Here is a 14,373-nt window from a genome sequence, read left to right on the forward strand (position 1 = left end):
TGGTCCACACCCTCGTCCAAATAGGTGATGAAAATATTGAATAATATCAGTCTGAGGACCGAATCCTGCGGTACCCCACTGCTCACCTTCCTCCAGGCCAAGAAGGAACCATCCACCACCACTCTCTGGGTGCAGTCCCTAAGCCAGGTGGCCACCCGCCTGACCGTGTAGGTGTCCACTCCACAGTCTGCTAGCTTCCCAATGAGGATAGGGTGCGAAACTGTATTGAAGGCCTTCCTAAAGTACAGGAAGATGACATCAGCCTCGGCTCCCGCATCCAGGCAGCGTGTGACCTGGTCATAGAAGGCTACAAGGTTTGTCAGGCAGGATCTACCTGTGACAAACCCGTGCTGGTTTCCCCTCAGCATCGTTTCCCCTGCTGGGCCTGCACAAATGTGTTCTTTGATTATGTTCTCTAGCATTTTCCCAGGAATAGAGGTAAGACTGACTGGTATAAATTTACCCGGCTCATCTCTTCTCCCTTTCTTGAAAATGGGCACCACATTGGCCCTTCTCCAGTCCTCAGGGACCTGGCCAGAGCACCACGAGTGCTTGAACAGCTGTGCCAGCGGTTTGTTTGGAGACAGTCCTGATGGACCCCACTGAACTCTGTGGGTTCTCAGACCCCCTTTTGGGTCCCACTCTAAAATGGATGTCTCAGGACACCCTCAGCTTTATGGGCTAGAGGCGTGGCTCCAAACCGCCCCAAGCCTCACAACTGGCTTTCACACAGTGTCTTTCAGATGCCTTAGTTTCACTTGGCCTCTGGTCGGTGCTGGGCTCTCTGCAGTCCTGTCTCTTTCTCTTGGCGCCCCTCGGTGCTGGGGTCCATGCATCCCAGATACTGCGCCCACACTGGCACTGGGGTCCATGCACCCTGGATACTGTGCCCACACTGGTGCTGGGGTCCCCACACTGTAGTGGGCCCCCAATGAGGCCTCCTCCTTCCCCAATAGTCTCAGCCCAATCCACCAGTTTTACAAACAGAAATCAAAATACGAGTCCCTGGGCTATAACATAATTCAAGCAGCTCAGGGTGTGCTCCATCCCTTTAAAAGAATCACTGTTCCCCAGCACTATAGGCCTTGTAGGCCAGGGTATCTGGTGAGCTCCTGAAGTCCCTTAATCTTACCAGAAGCTGAACGGGCAGTCAGGCCTCTTCCCCTAGCTTCCTCTAGGAGAGCTCCTTCCCCCTTGGCTGCTGGCAGAGAATTAACTCTCTAGTCCCAGCCCTGGGGTTTAAATGGGCCCAGGGCCCTGCCTCTTCCAGTCAGCTGACCAGGTACAGGTGCAGGTGCAGGCTAATTTGCTTGTTAGCCTGTTGCCATGGTAACCTGTACCTGTGGGCTTCTGTCTGGCTCTTTGGGCTCTCTCCCCAGGCGGTTTCTGCTCTTAGAGGAGCAGGCACCTTAGTGCCCTGCGACACAAGCCAATTGTTTTTTCAGAAGTATAAGGTTTCTGGTCATGTCTCTTCTGTGATGCTGTTCAACAGATTTGCCAAGCAATCTCCCCAGGTGTTATTAGCTAGTACATACATGCTTCTAGTCATCGCTAATTAAGAAAGGCTTATCTTAGAATCATAGAAAATTAGTGTTAGAAGGGACCTCAGGAGGCCATCTAATTCAACCCCTTGCACAAAGCAGGACCATCCAACTAGATCATTTCAGCCAGGGCTTTGTCAAGCCAGGCTTTAAAAACATCCAAGGATCTGGATTCCACAGCCTCTTTAGGTAACCTCATTCCAGTGCTTCACCACCCTCTGTCTTAGTCGTTATATCATGCTGGTGATGATTTACACAAAAGAACTGCCAACTAACTGGGAAGTACAAGTGACTGGAAAACAGAATTTCTGTTCCCTGGGAAATTCCAGTATTTTGAACTTTATTTTCATCCTCAACCAGCATAAACATTGAAAGTTTAATATTTCTTGTGGAAACTTCAAAAAATTAGTGTAAAAACATCAAAATGTTTCATTTTGATACTGTCAATACTTGTCACATTAAATATTATGCAACAAAAACAGTTCCATCCAAATGTTTCTAAAGCTGAACTGAACAGTGAGTCAAGGGAATGCCAGACAGGCCAGAGAGGTGAAGGTTACAGTATTAAGGGCAGCGATAAATTTTAGGAAAGGGAAATACAATAAACTATTTCGATTCTGGATAGTTTTTGGAGATAATATTGGAAATACTCAGTAATAGTAGCTATGGGATAAAAAAGAAGGAGCAAAGTTGAAAAATAGGTACTGATTATGTGAGCTTGTGGAATACAGGGAATGCTGAAACAGCTAGTGGCAATATAGAAGGAAGGGTGAGGGAAAGATTTGGAAGGAAAGATGAAAAGTTGACTTTACATAAGAGCAGGACCCCTAGTTGGAACATAAACTTAAGTTCTGTAAGGGATGGTGTTGTATCTCTACTTTCCCCTTGAATGCAGTCATTCTGGTCTACTTAAAATCCAATTTACTAATAAGAAGACTGTAAGTTTCTCACAACATGAAAAAAGTATCTGTAGAGTCTACAAGAGATTCTTTGAATGGAAAAAGCAGCTGATACCACCAGGAATATTCCTGCCTCAGAATTTTATAATTGCAATAATACAACAGAAATGGACCTTTTACTCTGTACAATACGGTATGCTAGCAGAGAGCCTCTTAAAATACATGTGAACAGATTCATCCATCAAACCTCCATTTTATTTTCTCTTTCTCCCTCTTTCCATTTTACTCGCATTATAGATAAAGATTCAGAAGTCATAATATCCATGGTCAAGGATAACAGATTCTGGTTGTGATCTCCTTGGCGGCAGCATCTTAAATCAGGGAGAAAAATCTCCCATAGCTCAACATGCTCCATTAATTTCCTCAGGTTGTAGTGTTATTATGGAGAAGCTGAAGATCAAACTATGACCACAATGTAAAATACTGGGTTTAGAGGGTGCTCCTGAGTTTATGGGATATATGGATATATATGTATATTGGTTATTTTAAGCAAAAATATTTATTCTGTTAATGATTTGGGACCCTAATATTTAGTTATTGTAAATATTTAAATTATAGATCACACAATCACCATAATATACCTAGAAATTCAATTTCAATAAATCTTGTTGGGAAACAACCAATGTTACACAAATAAATCCTTAAAATAGGAGATTATGAAAAAGTCATAGTCATTTGTTAATAAATGAATTATCTCAGCAACAATTCTGACAAGTGCCAGCAACGTGAAAATGATAGAACAGCCTAAACTTACAGTTCTATGGCCTTGTTCCACATGATGACATATCCCGAAAGAATGAAGGACTCAATATTAACAATGTGCGTATTTCCCCTTTCTGTGCCAACATAGAGCCATTTACTCTGGAAAGGTAGATGGCAGTAAGTAATCCTGCAAAGAAAAAAAACATGCAATGTAAAGCTGTGCCAATGAACAGAATTTCAATAAGCTTTCAGTTGAAACAGCTGTGCTCTATGTTTCCCAGGGTTCAGAACAGGCTGGGTAGTGGCTCAAAAATGTGGTCTTTCGCACACTTCTTATAGATCTGTGAAAAAGTGGCGATACCGCATGATGTGGACTCCCTTTTCCACAGGTAACCAAGTTCTTTATAACAAGGAAGCTAGGAAGTAAAGAGGAAGAACCAATCTACTTGTGTCTAGTAGGAGAAGGAAAGAAAAGTCCTCTTAATATAGTTACGTGCGGTCATGTATGGAAGGTAGTAGACAAAACAACCTTTTTGTGAATACATGGACCACACTATGAAACCATCTGATCTAAGCTTTCTGATTTGTGTCCTTTGTAAAAAGCTATTTTTTCAGTTCAGCAAACAGGAAATTAATGAAACATGAGCATGTTTAATGTTTTGTACAATGGAAATATAACATAATGACTCATAAAAAATGTTCACTTTATTAGCTCTTAATCAGTCTGGAGGGTATGCAGCTGGATAGAGCATTACCAAGTGCAGTCAAGCAGAGAGCTGATTTATACTCTCACTCCCGCATTTATACAACTTTTACAGAATGATGAAGTAGTGCTCTATTGCTTAGGAAGAATCTCGTGATGGTCTCTCATGATAATATACAACAATTTTGACAAAGATGATGAATGAACAGAGTCAGTTCTTTTGACGTTATAGTATTTACATTAAATTTAAAGCTAAATCCACATGAGGCATGTAAACTGTTGCCAGTTCAAATCTAATTACATGTATGCTGCCTACACAGGCTGAAGCTTAATCTGATTCTACAGTGCATTCTATCACTCAAGAGGTCTGTCTTTATTAAAAGCGATTATTTTGCCTGGTATGCAATACTTTATTATTTCATTATATTTGGCATTCATTTGATTCCAGAAACAAATATTTCTTGCTTTGAGATACAAATTAGAGTTAACTGCTAAATAAATATTTTATCATGTCTTTTTTTCCTAAATAATGTGCAATATTTAACAATATACGTATAACTAGTTCATACTTTCATGAAATAATAGACTTTGGGGGCTGATTTTATAATGAAGTGGCTGTAATCAAAGTAATCTGCCTGTTTCAAAAACGCTAAAGTTGCTTATGTCCTCTGGGGCTAAGAATATTTGAAACCTCCTAAACTGAAAGAATTGTTTCATTTTGAAACTAGTTTGCCTTATATCTCTAATTATTCTTTATGTGGTATCCTCAGCAAATTATATTCCTTTCTCTCCCTGCAGGCCCTACACAATACTTTTAATGGCTATGTACTTTTGAGGCTATCAAATCATATTATCAGAACATTTTATGCTGGATGCACTCAGGTGAGCTATTTTACTTTTGCCTTTTATATTGCTCCAGGTTCAAGGAAAATTGACTTGTGCATCTTTGAAATCCTCACTTAGGGTGCAATTCACCTTGATGTAGAAGGCTAGCAAAAAGTCTCTGCATTTTATACATCTTATTTTGATGAATAAATTGGAACACAGACATTTGACTTGACTCAGTATGCGATAAATTTAACTGTTAAAGGCCTAATGGTGTCAACAGCACAGACTGAACTAACTTTATGAGATGCAAGTTTAGGCCTTTAGACACAGTTTTTTAATATCACAGAATCATAGAGAGGTAGGACTGGAAGGCACCGCCAGAAGTCATCTAGTCAAGCCCCCTACCAAAGGCAGGGTCATCCTTCTCCAAACCATCCTAGACAAATCCATTTTCTAACCAAGGGGTTGTCAACTGGGGGTACTTGAGAAAGCCTGAGGGGGGTATGTGCAGGCGGGTGGGGGAAGCTCACACGTAACAACTAAATTAGTGATTCCCCAAGAGTGTGCTGTGGCATGCTAGTGCTGTGAGAATGGTGGAAGCATGATGTGAAAAATGATACTTTATCTATATCATACATGGCCTGTGGAGTTCCCCACCAGTTCATAAAATTGGCAGTGGGCAAGTGGTGGCAATTAATACTGCAATTAGTACTGCCACTGTTCTCCCACCACCAAATTTCCAAGCTCCATGCTGCTAGATTGGACTGCAGCCACACTGGTTTCTCTCTCCCTGTCACACACACACACACACACACACACACACACCTTTTCAGGAGTAAGAGTGAACTGTGCTGTGTGCCAACAATTTTAGTCCAGAAAAAAGTGTGGCCCAGGTATCAAAAGTTTGGGACATACTGGACTAAATCATGTGGCCACATATTTTGAACATATCAACTGAAGGGAAAAAAAAGTAGAACACTCTCTCTTTCAGATGATTAAACCTCTTCTGGCTAAAATAAATAATATCTAGAATGAATAGAGAAAAGGCTGTCACTGGGTAAATCACAGTCCCATGTCCTCATCAGTATATATCAGAGGTGTCAAACCCATCTGACTCCATGGACCAGATGAGCAGCATGAGGCCACTCCACAGATGAGATCAGGCCCACTGGCACCCCCTTCTACCCCCATGTCTAATCCAGCACAGGTGGCACTCATGGGCCTGTCCGGGACACTGGCTCAAACCAGGTGCTGCGGGCAACACAACCAGTGCTGCTTGGGACCTGGCCCAAGCCAAGAACCGTGGACAGCACATGTCCCAAGCATTGTTCATGGGGATGGTCCAGCACAGCAAAAGGAGCAGCACCAAAGGCTGGATTATCGGGCTCCACAGGTCAGATCCAGTTCGTGGACCATATGTTTGACACAGCTGGCATATATAATCTCTATGTATGGTAGCCTTATTTAAAATCTACAAGCACTTGTAGAGTAACATTAACTTGGGTAGTAACATCAATAAGGTATGGTTACATTATTTATTAATTATGATTGCATTGATAGGCCTCTACACAAAAAGCCAAGTGCTTTCAATATGCTAAAAAACTGCACTATTTAGTATAATACCATTTTCTAAACTGCATTATTTTTCAATTATATACATTTAATAAAGACTGATTTATGATCTTAGAATCAAAGTTCTGAGCTCGAGTTCAATGCTTAAGTTTTTCAAATAAATTTCAGGTTCATAATGAAAAACTTTCATTTCAGCAGAGTACAGTTGTTCAAAGAGAGTGCATCTTATATACTGTGCCTTAGCTTGGACAAGAAATCCATTCTTGCATTATTCATATAAACTCCAATCAAATGAAGATGTATTTTGATGCCTACACAAGCAATCAGAAGCAGAGAGGCAGAAAAAAGCAATGCCTATGATAAAGAAAATCAGATCATTATGGTTCATGAAATGGGAAGCACTCCTGCCTATAACAACCTGCTTCATTAAGCTAGATGATGGAGCTGACAAAAGACTTCAACCTAGGAGATGCTGAGAATCTGCTGAAAACTGGCAAATTCTACTGAAGTCCATGGGAACTGTAAGTATTTAACAGACGCTTCACAATCCAGGATTAGGCCCAAAGGTTGCAAAGCAGCTGAAATGGTCTTTCAGACTTACAGGATATGATGAAGACAGTGGAAAACGCATGGATTGAATGTGGTATCTTGAAAAGAATTTCTATGTCTCCAAAATAGATCCTAATTTAATAATAGACTTTCAAAGCATCCAACATTGAACAGGACATTAAAATGGAACATAACCAAGACATACCAAATAAAATACTAGCATCTAACTTCATTATGGTTTAGCCTGTCTGTTTCTACACAGAAGGCTTGATTATCCTCTTACACTGGATTATATTTGCTATGTTAGTGTAAGCACCAACTCCAGTGGAGTTCCTCCTAATTTACAATAGTGTAAAGGATAGAATCTGGCCCAGAGTATGCAGTCTTGTCTAACATGCTTTCAAAAGAGCTCTGACTTCTTTCCTAAGGCCATTTTGATCCTTTCCCCTGCCCAATCTGCTGCTCAGCTTTCCACTCCTTTCCCTGAGCTCCCTCCCTAATCCCATGTTCTGCTTTCTGCTCCCTGTCCTATTTGCCACTGTGATGTCTGCTCCATCCCTGATCTGCTTTGTGCCACAAGAAGAAACTACCTGTGCCACATGTGAAATACATGCCACAAGTCGGACACCCCTGACATTAGTCTCAGGCTACATACAAATGTTTAGTTTCTACCAGGCAATTTGCCTACTGTTCATCTAGTAGAAACCAGAAGTATACAGCCAGACATTCAGGCTCTCTCTCCCAGACCAAAAATGGCCACTCCAAGAGAAAAATATCCCTGCAACAGACATGAATAACTTGTTCCTGAAAGAGTTTTTCCTGGGAGGCTTGAGGTATCTGTATACTTTATCCCATTTCACACCTCAGGGGATCAAGAAATACAAACCCAGGATTTTTGTATTATATTTGTAGCCTGCACTTTATAATTTGCCTACTGCTATTAAGCATAGTGCTTGCCAAAGGATTCCCTGAACCCAAGATCATGTCTAGACTAGGAAAATTAATTGTGTGTTAAATGTTCTAATGTTTCTGGGATTGACTCTAGGCTTCCCCTGTTGCAGAGCACTAGTACATGCCCCAAACTAAGGAGCTCCAAGAAAAGGTTAAAGAGGAATACAAAGACTGAGAAACCTGTGCTTGGTATTATTTTCAAACAGACCCTTGTCAATCTCCTACATACTCAGGGGTAGGTAAAATGACCTAGCACTTTGTGGTAAACATAAATTATTGATGTATGCATAGAAAATCATTTCAATAAATACCCAGACCTGCGTACTCAGTGATGAGTGGTACAAAAACTGGCAAGTTTCAGAAAAGATTGGGAGTAGAGTGAACTGACAAGATAGTAGAAAAGCTACTTGATAGAATAATAGGACAGAAAGTGAGTGAAAACTCAAATATACAAAGCCATGAAATTGATACCAAAATTACAAAAAAGAAACTGCAACATAATTCTGGGCAAGATTTCAAAACCTCCTCTGACGGTATTTCATAGATTTCATAGACATTTGGGCTGGAAGGGACCCCAGAGGATCATCGAGTCCAGACCCCTGCCCCAGGGGCAGGAAGTCAGCAGGGATCATAGGATCCCAGCAAGATAAGCATCCAAGTGTGTCTTGAAGGTATTGAAAGTGGGTGTTTGAACCGCCTCTGGCGGCAGTCTATTTCAAACTTTGGGGGCTCAGACAGCGAAGAAGTTCTTTTTTATGTCCAGCCTGAACCGGTCGTGGTGGAGTTTGTGACCGTTCGATCTTGTTATCCCTTGAGGCGCTCTGGTGAACAGACGTTCCCCCAGATCCTGATGAGCACCCCTGATAAACTTATAGGTGGCCACCAGATCACTCCTGAGCCTGTGCTTTTCCAGGCTGAAGAGTCCCATGGCTCTCAGCCTCTCATCATAAGGTCTGTTTTCCTGACGTCTGATCATGCGCGTGGCTCTCCTCTGCACCCTCTCAAGCGTCTCCACATCCCTTATGAATTGTTGAGCCCAAAACTTGATGCAGTACTCCAGCTGTGGCCTCACCAAGGCTGAGTACAATGGGAGAATGACGTCCCGGGATTTGCTTGAGAAGCATCTATGGGTGCAAGCCAGCGTTTTGCTCGCTTTATTAGCCGCAGCGTCACACTGAAGGCTCATGTTCATCTTGTGGTCAATCATGACCCCCAAGTCCCTTTCATCTGTAGTGCTAACCAGCATAGCACTACCAAGCCTATAAGGATGCTGCAGGTTTTTCCTCCCAAGGTGGAGAACCTTGCATTTTTTCTTCGAAAACTTGGCCAGTCCGCTTCTGACATCAATGTCCACATCACTGATGAAGATGTTAAATAGTATAGCCTCTAGGACAGAACCTTGAGGGACCCCACTGGTCACAGCGCACTAAGACAATTGGCTCCCATTGACCACCACCCTCTGGGTCCTACCGTGGAGCCAATTCCCCAGCCAGGAGATCGTGGTGAGGTCGAGGCCACAGTTAGCCAGTTTAGCCAAGAGGTGATCATGGGATACCAGATCAAAGGCTTTTTTAAAGTCAAGATATACAACATCGATCTCTTCCCCCTTGTCCAGGTGATAAGTCACCTGGTCATAAAAGGAAATGAGATTGGTCAAGCAAGTCCTACCTGCAACAAACCCATGTTGGGTATCCCTCAGGATATTGCCTTCAGCTAGTCTGTTAAGGATGTCCTCTTTGATAATCTTTTCCAAGACCTTGCCCAGGATAGAGGTCAGGCTGATGGGCCTGTAGTTTGCCAGATCTACTTTCCTCCCTTTCTTGAAGATAGGCATGACATTAGCCCTCTTCCAGTCATTGGGCACTTCACCAGAGCGCCAAGAGCTCTCAAAATCCATGCCAGGGGCTGAGCTATGATGCTCGCCAGATCCCTGAGTACCCTAGGGTGTTTCCATCAGGGCGGGCTGACTTGAAGGTATCCAGCCTGTCAAGGTGTTCCTTCACGAAGTCAGCTTCAATGGAAGGCAAGGAATCTCCCTCACCTGGGCCTCCCTGACCCACAGTGGTCAGGGCCGTCCCATGGGACTGGTGAAACGCAAAGTACCCATTTAGCAAGTTCGCTTTTTCCTGGGCGTCGGCTGTCAGTTGTCCCATCTGGTTTAGCAGGGGTCCAATGTTGCCCTTGCTTTTCCTCCGGCTCCCCACATATCTAAAAAAGGACTTTTTATTTTCCATGATATAGGAAAAGGCCCCAAAAATGGCCAGTATAAAGCAGAGGTGCTTAGCATTAAATTGTAACACCTAATTGGTATGGGAGACAAGGGCTTAGCTGAACCTCTTTTTGTCTAGTCTCACTGCTGTGGTGCTCATTCCCTCTGACATGCACTGTGTGCTGAGACAGGAAAATATTTTTCTTCCGAGGGAGGACCAACCATTTTTTCCCAATTTATTTATGGGGAAAACGACCATAGGTGTTGTTTGTTCATCTTAACCAGAGCAAATCTGGGTGTCCATAGTAAAAGAAGTTACTTTCAGTAACTGGAGTTCTTTGAGAAGTGTTGTCCATGTGCACATCCTCACAGTGGTTGCACACGTACCTCAAACACCTGATCAGAGAATTTTTGCCTTAGCAGTACATATAGGCCAAACCCTTCTCACACTCTGGCAAGAGGATAAAGGGCACAGCACTCTTCTGGCTCCTGAGTTTCCTTTCAACTGCAGAGTCATATATTGCATGTGACTGAGGAAGAGTGGAAAGAGAGCAGGATGTAGAGCATGTGTAAAAGGACAACCCATCTTGAAGAACACCTATTGGTAAATAACATCAATAATATGCTTGGATATATGGAAACTATGCTTGGCAAAGCAAGCCAGCTAATTTTCTCTTCTTAACTGTAAACTAGATGAAGAATATGACTTCTTCTTCAAGGTCTGGTCAGCACGACAACATGATCACATCAGTAAGCATGCCTGAGCAGGGTACACTTGTATTCCTGGGTGTTCAGGCTCACTGCTGACCACCTGGGGTTATCCTAAGTGACTGCTGTCAAATACATCAAAGAATGAGGCCCCAAAAATGACCAGAGTGCAGCCCCAGTATTGTCTCACTGGCATATATCTGGGTTTGGAGTTTTGAAAACAGGTAGCAGTAGGCACACTTAACAGTGTCCTAGCTAGGTATGCAACTGCTGTGATGTAAATGTATCCTAGAATAACAGTGTATATGGCGGTGGTTCTCAGCCTCCAGCCCACGGGCTGTATGTGGCTCAATCAGAACACTACTGTAGTCCATGTGACATCCTGTTAAAACATTTATTAATGGGTACACAGGAAGTACATTGTGTGGGTATAGCCCACAACACATTCATGCTAGGGACAGACATTCAAAAAGCCTGAGCCTGAATTGATTCAATCTTTGCATGTTAGTCTAACCTGACTAGGCGGAACTGATTTGAAACTGGACAGACATTCTCTCTGAACTGAGAAAATGCAGGCACACGCATTACATATTCCAGTTGTTCATATCAATATTTAAAAGAGAGAGAGAGAGAGAGAGAGAGAGATCTTTAAAAACAGGCAAGTAAGGGCAGGTATCACACACAAGGTCTTCACATCAAAAGAATTGGTCAAAACAATTCAGATTAACTCTGAATTTAAAAAAAAAAATCACTGGTATCTACTCTTATATAGTTAAAGAATCATTTGGGAACAGAAAGGAACAAATTAAGATTAAATAATAAAGCAAGCATGCCAAATTTGGAATGTAATACACATTAAGAAAGTATTTTACAGTTTGATTTGTAAATTGATAGGTGCAGGAATATAACTTTGTATTTCTTAAAACAAATTGTGGTAAAAACTCGAGATATATGATTTGGAGTTGCTAGTGCACATGGCAAACTCTGAAAGAACAGAAAAGCATGCTCTAGAAACTACATTTTACATTCTGTGTTTGAGTAATAATTGTGCAATTTAATTCTTATTTAAACTGTGAAAAATTCTTTATGTTTTATTTGATTAGTGTGATATTTTCCTTGAATGCTGTGAGTGAACATTGATTTTTGATTAAAGGTAATTATTGTTGTTTCTTTTTGTATATTTTGAATGCTTATATCTGAAACAGTAAGATAATTTAAACAGAATTGTATACAGGTTACTGCAACACAATTCCCACCAGTGAGAGCATAACAAAAGACCTACAGTGCAGGAGAGTCCAAAAGAAACAGCTGGAACAGTAAAGCCCTTGGCACACATTAACACCTAATTTGTGCCAGAATCATAATCTCACCATAAACAGCAACTGACTACATGTTCATAGAATTTATGGTGCCATAAAATCACAAACCATGAAGGTATTACCCCAAAAATGAGTAATGTCTTTGTGGCTGGTTTGCATGGTGCCATAACTTGAAAGTATGGCACAACATGCAGGGACCACCCTAGGACTTTAAGCCCTAGAATGGTCCCAACCAGCTGATGTTGATCATTGGCTGACAGTGATGGACCCAGGGCCTAAGCACCAAGGCAGTCCCTGCAAACTGACAGCAGATTGGGGCAGTTCCAGGGCTTGAACCCTGGGGCCATCCTGATCAGCTGATGACAACTGCCCTGGGGCTCAAACCCTGGGGAATTCCGACAGCTGACTGCAGACTGGAGTGACTCCAGGACTGAAGCCCATGAGCCAGATCTGCCAATGATCAACTGATTATCAGCTGGCTCCGGGCACCACAGGGGGCTTAAATGGCCCCATGGGTCCCCAGAGCCAACCAATGATAAGCTGATTGTCAGGCACTTGACCTGATAGTGCAGAGTGACTCCGGGTCTCCTTGCACCAGCAATATGATGCAATTGGGATCTGATTCCTGATTCCACAATTGGTGCAATTGTTGAGATTGGGGATCAGATCCCATCACATCTTTAACTGAACTTCTGTGAAGGGCCTCAGACACAGAAGTAGTATTAAAGGCTGTGATGGTCTAAAGACATTTTCCTGATCTTAAACATCACTCAAAATTTTCCTACTCAGGATTATGTACCCTGTTCAAAATAATCTTTCTGTTTAGTGCTTTTAAGTGACTGCCTTCCCAGTCTAAATTTATGCATGACTGCTGACATTAACGTCAGGGTTATAACTGAGTGAAGAATTTTTAATGATTTTGTGAATGTCATGCTATTATTCTATCATGAATGGTTTGTAAATAGAAAGTTACTTTCAGTGATCCACATAATATTTATAAGTATTCAATTAATCATCTGTATAAACAAAGTTTAGCTTAGGAAATATCCCTGCAGATATTTACTATATATAACAGTAGCTATCTAAGCCATATGCTATTGATTTTATTCCCTGACTTACTGACCTGAACTTACAAGCAGCAGGAGGCTTTTTCTTTTTGAGAGAGACAAAATCTTAAGCTTGGAAGGGACCTCAAGACTCATCTAGTCTAGCCTTCTATATAACCACCAGATGTACTATTCCTAAACCATCTCAGACCCTGTGAAACCCCATCTGAAACCTTCTGCCAATCTGATAGCAATCCAGTTGTTGTTAGTCTTTGTTTGCAGTTGTTTAGTCAATTATATGCTCTAGTGTTACAAATGAATTAACAGTAATTCTATCCATCCCACATTTTTCTAGTTTGCACATAACAATGTCATGTGGAACTGCATCAGGTTATTCTGTCAAAGAAGGATATTAAGTTGGTTTGTCCTGATTTGTTTTTAACATATCCATGGTGGCTGCTAGTGATCACCCTTTTCTCTCCCAAGTGTTTACACCCGATTGTTTTATGGTTTGTTCCAGTAATTTTGAAGATATTGAAAGTTGGAGCTTTGATACCTAGACGTTACATACCTGAGTTGTAAAATAATATCAGTATCTACATTTGTATGGAAATGTCTAAAACACCCACCAGAAAAAGTCTAGCATAGTTTTCAAATACCATTTTTATATCAATCTTGTATATAAAGCAAAAGATAGCATGCAAGATGTACAGTAAAAGACAATTCTAATTTCAGAATTATATTTGCAACCCAAATGTAGCCTAGACAGCACACAATGCCTTTTTAATATTCATGGAAGGAAGTATATAATTAAAAAATATATATTGTATTTCTGTACTATTTGGGAAAAATACTTGAGAGAAAGTATCAATATTTTTGTCTCACTAGTCTTGCATTTACATTTTAGGAAAATAGACTGGATATCCTAAACCACTTGCTGGATATTATGAATGCTGGTTTGTACTAATATAATAAGAAATGTTATAGTGTTTCTATAATACCTTATTTAGTTTTGTCAGCTGGCTGGGTGCCCAGTACTGCTTTCAAAGCTTATCAAATGTCTGTGGCTTTTTTTACTATGCTTTTTACCTGAAATAGCGTACCTTAAATTTGACAAGAATGTGAAGGAGGAACAAATACAAATTTGTCAGACGTTGGAAATTTTAATTAAAAATATAAAAGGTGTGAGAAGAATTTCTAAAATATGTCATAAGCTTTTGCAAGTCCCAGTACCAAGATTTTCAAAGGCAGGTAGTTATCATGTTTACTCATATATCACATGCCTC

The 14,373-nt window shown here is 41.3% G+C and overlaps 1 protein-coding gene across 1 annotated transcript in view; it reads right to left on the reverse strand.

Annotated features, from left to right (window-relative positions):
* The window catches only part of STXBP5L (syntaxin binding protein 5 like), a 253,207-nt gene that overhangs the window by 213,917 nt on the left and 24,917 nt on the right, over positions 1-14,373 (reverse strand). Inside the window, exon 4 of the mRNA XM_025214254.1 lies at positions 3,255-3,389. Within this exon, the coding sequence (XP_025070039.1) occupies positions 3,255-3,389 (135 nt within the window). The remainder of the gene's footprint in view (positions 1-3,254; positions 3,390-14,373) is intronic.

This window comes from Alligator sinensis, unplaced genomic scaffold (genome assembly GCF_000455745.1).
Source record: "Alligator sinensis unplaced genomic scaffold, ASM45574v1 scaffold1301_1, whole genome shotgun sequence".
Lineage (NCBI taxonomy): Eukaryota > Metazoa > Chordata > Crocodylia > Alligatoridae > Alligator > Alligator sinensis.